This window comes from Mesitornis unicolor, unplaced genomic scaffold, assembly GCF_000695765.1.
Source record: "Mesitornis unicolor isolate BGI_N332 unplaced genomic scaffold, ASM69576v1 scaffold46828, whole genome shotgun sequence".
Lineage (NCBI taxonomy): Eukaryota > Metazoa > Chordata > Aves > Mesitornithiformes > Mesitornithidae > Mesitornis > Mesitornis unicolor.
Window position 1 is genome coordinate 23,126 of NW_010203435.1, and position 8,429 is coordinate 31,554.

The following is an 8,429-nucleotide window of genomic DNA, read 5'->3' on the forward strand; positions in this document are numbered from 1 at the left end:
GTTCAGAAATAGGGCTTGCATAGTACAAATTCCATGCTCTTCAGGTAAAAGCCTGACCTCTTCAGCTCCCCTTGCAGTCTCATCTTAATCTGTACAAAGTATACTTCATTCTAATATTACTAATTTATGGGTCTGAACATCAAATTTCAAGTCATGTGCTTTATTCCTGAGCAAGCTTATTCTTGAAGAACTTACAAAAGACCCAAGACTTCAGAAGGGGCTGGAAGATCCTGCTATTTGATTGCACACTGAAATTCCAAACACAGAAAAGTAGCTTTTACATTTTAATCCCTTGCATAAAGGCTATACTGCTGCATAGCTGCCCTCTGCCTCTTCTCTAAGGTCACAAGGACCATTCCTGGTCAGAATTTGTATCCTGTGAAAAATATAAAGACAAAAGGAAGTACCAGATACTGTTGGGTTTTTTGAGCGGGCTGTTTGTTTTTAAATAAGGACAGAAAACTGAACCCCCTGCTTTACCAGAGGGAATCACCAAGCAGCATAGAAGCTCACTTACCTGTTAAAAATAAATGAAAGACTCACAGAATTCAGTTATATTGTACTTTCACAGGTGAATAACCACCCCCAAAATTTTGTCAGGAAAAGACAGCATTCTAGTCCTCAGAGAAAAGCCAACAATGGGAACAGCATAAACAAGCACTCATTTGAGAAGTAGAAATATTTTAATTCAGTCTTCATATAAACTATTATTAATACATATCACACAAGTATCTAGATGTACAAAACTTAAAAATAAGTTCTGCAACAGTTAGCTTCTTTTCTCCTCAAGTCCACAAGAAAGCCAAAAGCAAACCAAAACAGTAGCTGAAGTTAATCACTATTAATTATTAATAAACAGCAATCTTAATGTATCTGCTCACATCCACACAGAGGAAACTCATGAGAAGAGTTATGCCAAGCTCCATGTTAGGAACTCAACCAGGAAGTTTATTATTCAAAGTGACACAAGGGCACACTAGTGAAACTCCTATCCCTACTCAGAAAGGAAAGCTCCAAAAGCCTCACCTTAGTATGGCATTAGCTGTATGAACAGAAATAGTCTTTGGTAAGGAAGATCTAGTACACTCATAATGACAACAGGGTTTACTGTTACGTAAGGGTGATAGGAAGTTGATTAATCACCTCCTGTTCCACAGTTTTCCACTCTTAAGACACTGCTGGCTTAAGCTTGGGCAGTTGGAGGATGGCAGGAACAGGCGTTTTGCAAGTTTCCCTCTTTATGAAAGAAATGTGCGAACTGTACCCTTGATTGTCCCCCTGCAAATAGGGCATTTTCTAAGGGACGGTGCACATTCTTTGCATACCACTAAGTGACCACATGGAATAAAAACAATACAAACTTCTTTGTCCATGCAAACTTTACATGTTCTTTCTTCTTGCAATCTTCTTAATTGTTCTTCCATAGGTAAACCTGGAAAAAGTATTTAAGAAGCCTGAATATATATGCATTCTAATTATATATGCATTCTAACAGCCATGTTCCCTTTCACCCTTTATCTCCCTATCTGTGTTCACTAAACATAGATGGCAGTGAGAAAATAAGTACATTTTCCAGAGCTCAGAAAGTGGCACACAAGGAACCAGTCTGTACTCTCCACTTCTGTGAGACAACAAACGGGGATTGGAGGTCAACTCTAGTTCGTGAGACCAAGCCATGTTTACATTTTAGCAAATGCTGTACTTTTCTTGCTTGGATATTAGAAGCACAGAGCACAGCCTGCCTAGTGGAGGTGAGCTATATTCAGGCTTGTATACTTTTCTGCAGTCCATTAACACATTAAACCACAGGGCTAAGAACTAGAGCAAATTCAATCCCACGTCTGACAAGCTTTATCTACCCAGCTGTTGGTCAAGCAAGATCTTAAGACACCTATAACCCACTCTGGAAAAGCAGAGATGGTGACACCTGCCATGAAATGCTAACCTACTATTTACTGTCCAGTCTTTTCCAAAGGCCTGAATTAGAGCTTGTACCAGGATCAAGTGCAGCATGTGCTTGCACTGCTGAGCTCCAGAAAGCTCTACCTCCTATAGTGTAAAAGCCTGTGTAAGGCACAGGATAGAGATTGCAGATTGCAGCAGACAGACTTGCAAGTCCATGCATGCACTTAATTTTTTCAGGTAAGTCCATCTTACTAAAGCAGAATGAGGGACAAGGTAAAGCATAAAACCTAATTCTTAACAAAAGTAATTTTCTTTCTTATCATGTTAATTATTCGTCCCACAAAACCCTTTGAAGTAAGAAGGCAGAGTTTAAGGTACCTGAAACGTCTTCTGTGGGAACATACTTCATGTTCTGCTCCACTAAAACAAAAGAAAAAAAATCCTCATGATTTGACTAATCTATATTCAAACAGCATCTGATTTTTTACTTCTATAAACTTATATCCTTTAAAAAACCATACATACCAAATAAGTCTTTGTACAGTACAGGGTCACAATCTCGTAGACAGTTTCTGAATATGCTGGCTGCTTCATTTCCTTTCACTAAAACTGTATCTATCAGTTCCCTTGCTTGCAATGCTGTCTGAGTCTTTTGCTTAATAACATCATGCTCAAGTTCTGTTATCACTTCAGCTGACAGTAAACTCCCAAGGATTGGAAGGACACACGTTAAACGTTGGAATAAAGCCATTCGATTCTTCCGGATTAAGGACAAATCATCTGGAATGCAAAGAGGATTAGATGTTCGTTAGGAAAACACTCCTCCAAGTTGCATTTCTTCTTATTAACTGATACATTGTTTAAATCCTACTTGAAATATTTGCTTACTACATACCATTAATAAGGACCTCACTAAGTTTTAGTGGTATTCACATAAAGAACACACTTCAGGAAACCACATAGAAGCAGCTTCTGAGCTGAAGCCTTTTCACCACTGAAACCTCTTCCTCCCATCTCTAGGTAAAATTAGGGGATCCTGTCTAACTCCACTCTAGCCAGACTTCAGTTCTCTGCAGAGCTGCAAAGCAAAAACAATGCCTCTACATAACACCAACACTAACTTACTGACAGCCAACAGGTTAGCTTTAGTCAGTGGCACTCAAAGTCATGTGCAAGATGCAGACAGAATCACACTTTTCTAAGAGGTGTCCAACAGAATCATGTGCAAGAAAACCAGGAGTACAGCACAACCAGACTCAGGAGATATTTTTTTAAATGGTCTAATCACAAACAAAATAATTTCTATTAAGATTTAATGGCTGGATCCATCCGTGTTTTTTGATGCAAGTAGGAAAGAAGCAGTATTAATTCAATTTATAATTTAGAAGTTTAATTACTGCTTCGCAGACTTAAAAAATAGTAGGATTTTTTTTAGGCTTCAAAACTTACACAGTATTAAAACAGTAAGAAATATTAAAACCACATCAGATAAACACTGTTAAATAGCTGACCTACATGGTTGAGTCAGACACAAAACCAGACCTTTGACCAACCTGCAGAATCTAAATTCATAGAAGTTTATGGTCTATTGTAGGAAGTAGATCTGGTGGCTTATTTTGGTTCCATTTCTTTCATTAACCAATATAAAGGCACACAAATAAAAAAAAAAATTACAGCTCTTTTCCTGTGCAGAGAGTCAGGTGATTCTGAATGCTTGGCACCTGTATGACCCATCCTCCTAAAAGGGAACGAAACAATTCCCAGACTGCTAGTTCCATACAGACACCCTGACAATGCTTTTCCAGAAGCTGATCCTAAAAGCAATTAAACTAAATCACTTAGTGAATAAAAATTCTAAAAACTATACAAAGGACAAACCACTTCTGCTGTCACTTTTATTCATGCCTTATGCATACCTGATGCCAGTTCTTCAAACTGTCTCTCCCTCTCTTCTTCCCTCTTCTCATCTTCAGCAGTGAGCAGATCAGACACAAGATCGTTCACAGTCTTGTAGTTTTCTCCAGTGGCCAAGATTTTACTCTGCACCGTTTGCTTTACAAGCCTTCTACTGAATCCCATCTCCAAGGCAGCTTTAACCACAGGTGTGTTCATCATGATTGCATCTTCTGAATGACTCTCCCCAGGTTCAAAATGAATAACTAATCAAAGAAGAAAACCAACCATGTATAATATAGAGAATATAATACCTATGCAACCCGGAAGTCAGATATATCAACATTACAGAATCACAGAATATTAGGAGTTGGAAGGGACCTCGAAAGATCATCCAGTCCAACCCCCTGCCAGAGCAGGATCACCCAGACTAGGTCACACAGGAGCATTACATACACGCGTGCATATATCAAAGAATACCCAGTATTAAAAAGTTTCAGTGGCCAAGTAGACTTGGTTTTTTTAGCTAGTTTTAAAAATGGAAGCCAGTTACTTAGATTCAACTGAATTGAATCCATAATAAACTTCAGTCCATGTCAAGCCTTCACTAAAATCTAGGCTAATCCAGATAAACCACAGAATTCCACTGTGTCTTAGCAGCTTTTTTTGTAGTTAGTCATTTCTAACTTCAGCCTTGAAAAATGTCTTGGGGTGGGCAGCGAGGGGGATGCCTGATCAAAACTGAGTTTACAGTACAAACAATTGCTCTATTCTAGCTCTTGATCAGTATTTTCCATTCTACTTACTAAGCACCAGACACATGAGATTCTCACAACTCACTGTCCTCAACCAGCAGGAACTACGACAACACAACCACTCACCCTCTGGTGTTATTTCCACCTAACTAGAGTCCAGCTCAGGAAGACTTCACTTTATCAGCTTGTCCTACACACTCTTCTTGACTGCTGCTGCTCAACTCATTTACCTAGCTCTGTGCCTAAAACTGAAGTTGCACAACTGCGTAGTCATGACACCCTCTAGCAACTGTTCCACCAAGTTTAACAGCATAGGTCAATTTAACAAATGTTAAATGGTTATGGTAATGTTAAGTGGTAATGTTGATGGTTCAACTCAACCATGAAACTAGAAACCACAAACACAGCAGATGCCAAGCAATCAAAACCAAAAACATCTTAATATGAGGTGCTAGAGTATGAAGAGAAGAAAAATGAAAGACTATGTCTCTTAAAGGTGCTTCCTTGAAGTTTGTCCATATAACATCAAAGCTACTTAACTTTTATAATTAGTTAGAAAATCCTTATAATATTGTTGTTTCCAAGAAAATCTAAGAATTGGCTATCCAATGGTAACTTGCTTAACAATCATTAAGTCTACGAAATGCTGAAAGAAATTAAAACCACGCTTCAGTATACATACTTGGGGGATCAATGTTTTCGTCCACAGGTGTATCAGAGGTTGACAAGAGCTGTGGAACACAACAGAACTACATTAGTATTAAAGTACTGCTTTTCCCCGCTACATGCCTTTCTAACACATTCATCCCTCATCAACCATGCTTAGTTTTTTATCTGAATGGAACCCATTAAGTATTTTACATGCAGTTACACAAGCCTGCAAATCTGTGCAACTACATAATCAATATAGTGCTGACCAGTTCCATAAAGATAAGTTTGCCTTACTCTTGCTAGAAGAGCTATGGACAGAATTAATTCAGGCTGTCCGTGAAATAACAATTAGTGATCTGCATTATTCACTGAAACTCGCATAACCAGAATTTCCCTCTCCTGACATGAAGGAGCTCAGAACCTCAAAACACTTTTTGTAAGTAACCTGTACAGGTTCAACTCCACTAGTCCATTAGTCACGGGTCAGCACTGGTTTCATTTCTACACTCATGAAGAGCATTTATTGTGTTAGAAACCTAGTAGAAATTTATGCAAAAATTAGGCAGAAGGACAGACCACACTCCCAAAAAGAACATACCACATTTCAACAAGGGAAAAACAAAGTTACAGAACAGTAAAGTTTACCTGCTCAAGAAGATGGGGGAACCTGGCCTGAATCTGACTTACAAACTCTCCTCCTTTTACACGAAGCAGATACTCACACCTGAAACATTAACAAAAATATACTAAATTATACTTTCTACTTGCCAAAGGAAAGAAAATACTTAAGAATGAAACTTAAGCATAACTTAAATACATGTTTCTCTTTCTTCAAAAGGGAAACAGTTCTCTTAATTGGAAGCTTAATGTAGCCTAGCATCTGGTGAGGCTGATAAAGCTTTTCCGTGATGTTCTGCAGTCAGTAGGCTTATGTATATAAATGCACCAGTTTCTCTGCTACCACTTCTAATCAAAATGGTACAATACCACGACAGCATCACACAAACTGCAGTGATAAACTGTTTCTATCTCGCATCTCACCATTCTTATCTCCTACTCAAATCATTAAAAAGAAGTTAACAAAATTTAATATCACTATCAAAGCCAGGGCTGCTTCACTAAGGCAGAGTTACATCTCTTAAGTACATCTACTGACAGGCACAACAAAAGGAAACAAAGGTCTCATTTAACTCTTATGTGCATCTCGCAGTGCAACAGTAGCTGGTGAATGGCCTGTGAAAGACTAGCTGGAGACTAAGATGTGAAGAATTATTATCAGCTTTCCTAAAATTAGGTGCAGCTACTTATGTCACTAAGGTAGGTGAAGATTTCCACAGGCACAGATGGCAATCAGGTACACAACTGCCATTTAATTATGGGGGACATTAAAAAGTTATTTGTTATTTTTCCAATGGAGACATACTAAACAGCCACTGAAATGTTCTTCACAAGCCTTTCCACACCTAAGAAACTAAACCACATGAGCCAAAAAACTGGTTCAAGAGCATTCAGCATGGGCACAGCACTAGATCAAAGGAGCTACATGTTCCTTCTACTTCATTTCTCAGCAGCTTTTGCTCTCCTCAGTTTGCTTTCCAACTGCTTCTCTTAGCTAAGTATGCTCACTGACAACATAGCCTCACTTGCTAATAGTGATCTGGGGATGCACACAGCTTTAAATTACAAAGCTGAAAACATTAAATATCATGCTCAATGAAGAAATGTTTCAATCCAGGCCACCTTAGCACTTCTGAAATTTTAAATGGATATACATGAAATACATTCCAATGAAAGAGTGAATTTGTACATTGTATGGTGAAGTTTAAACTATTGCATGCAGAACACATCTGCCAAAATTAGAAATATTTAACAAGGTGAACAAATTATGATAAATATTTTGCAAATTACCTTGGAAACCACTTTGCATGCTCAATCCATGGATCATCTCCAGATTCCCAACACCTCAACCCACCATCACAGCAAAAACACTTGACATCATCATTGCGGCCTTTAAAAAAAAAACAGCAAGGCAAAATATCTAGCAAACATTCACACAATTTACTTCAAAGTAAATGCTGACATAGCAATATGAATAAAACCAGAGATGTCAGTTTTCCTTACCTACATAGTAAAAGCCAGCATGCGCAAGCTGTTCAGGCTGAACTGGAATTCTGGTTGGCCAATTTATGAATGTTTTAACACGTGCTTCATGGGTCTGCATGCTCACATTCGAAACATTGAAACTCGGCTGGTCTCGGGTAAGGCTTTCCACAAAGGGGCAGGTAGGGAAGTGTCTCCGATGCTCTGACATAGCGTTATCTTTTGGTTCCCAGTTACTCAGCTGGCCTCCACAGGTGAAACAAGCAACTTTGTCTGCTGTCCCCAAGTAATAAAGTCCAGCCTTTGCCAGATCAGTGGGCGAGAGAAATGTCAGTGGCCACGAGTGAAAAGTGCGCAGCCTAGCATCTTCTGTACTCATAGAAGGATTGTGAAGCTTAGGTCTCAAGAATGAAAGGTCTTCAACGGCCCGAGTAGTGACTGGGTCTTGAGGAAAACTAGAAAAAGAGCCACTGAAATATCCAACCTGATCAAAACTTGGAGAAAGTGTCATGGAATGTAGAGATGGTGAGAGACAGTTTGTGACCCGAGGCGAAAAGGCAGAACGAGAGGACAGTCCAAGGTTGTTAACTGAAAGCATGTTCCGAACAAAACCGCAGCTAGGATACAGCTGTTTGTGTTTCTCCAGAGCATTATCTCCTGGTTGCCAGCTGTCCAATGTTAATCCACAACTGAAGCACTTAACTTTATCTTGCACACCAGTGTAATAAAACCCAGCCCGGGCAAGACTCCGCTCTGACACTGGCACGTTAATGGGGAAAGTAGAAAAGGTTGACATTCTGTAGAGTTCGCAGGATAAATCATACTTCAGTTCACCACACAAAGCACTTTGCTTCATGATGTTAGCCAAGAAAGGGCTATTTTCCATTATGTTCATAATGGACTATTTTTGGAAGAATGGGACAAGTCTTCCTCTGGGAGGTCGTTGTGTGCATTAAAGGCAATTCGGAATAACCCCTGCCTGTACAAGAGTAATAACCAGAATATTAAATACAATGTGCAACTTTGAATACAAATGTGAGTAGAATTAGCTTCACGATTAAGAGCCTTTAAACATCTGGGAAGTTCTTGTACTTTAGCTTACACAGCTGCTTTCAGCGCAAAAGC

At 39.1% G+C, this 8,429-nt stretch overlaps 1 protein-coding gene across 1 annotated transcript; it reads right to left on the reverse strand.

Moving 5' to 3' along the window:
* Positions 1–1,108: 1,108 nt before the first annotated feature.
* LOC104533966 (inhibitor of apoptosis protein) lies at positions 1,109–8,199 on the reverse strand. The gene is made up of 8 exons (XM_010190696.1): positions 7,326–8,199; positions 7,113–7,212; positions 5,850–5,928; positions 5,236–5,284; positions 3,822–4,064; positions 2,431–2,685; positions 2,284–2,325; positions 1,109–1,432 (listed from the first exon to the last, which is right to left on the reverse strand). The coding sequence occupies exons 1-8, from the start codon at positions 8,197–8,199 to the stop codon at positions 1,239–1,241; spliced, it is 1,836 nt and encodes a 611-aa protein (XP_010188998.1). The 3' UTR covers positions 1,109–1,238.
* Positions 8,200–8,429: the final 230 nt, after the last annotated feature.

Excerpts from the sequence above, each read along its gene's own strand:
- LOC104533966 (XM_010190696.1), bottom strand. The coding sequence starts at position 8,199 with ATGAACATAATGGAAAATAGCCCTTTCTTGGCTAACATCATGAAGCAA. Across the intron at positions 7,213-7,325 it reads TGCTGGCTTTTACTATGTAG|GCCGCAATGATGATGTCAAG; the intron begins GTAAGGAAAACT and ends TTTTTTTTAAAG. Across the intron at positions 1,433-2,283 it reads TCCCACAGAAGACGTTTCAG|GTTTACCTATGGAAGAACAA; the intron begins GTACCTTAAACT and ends TACTTTTTCCAG.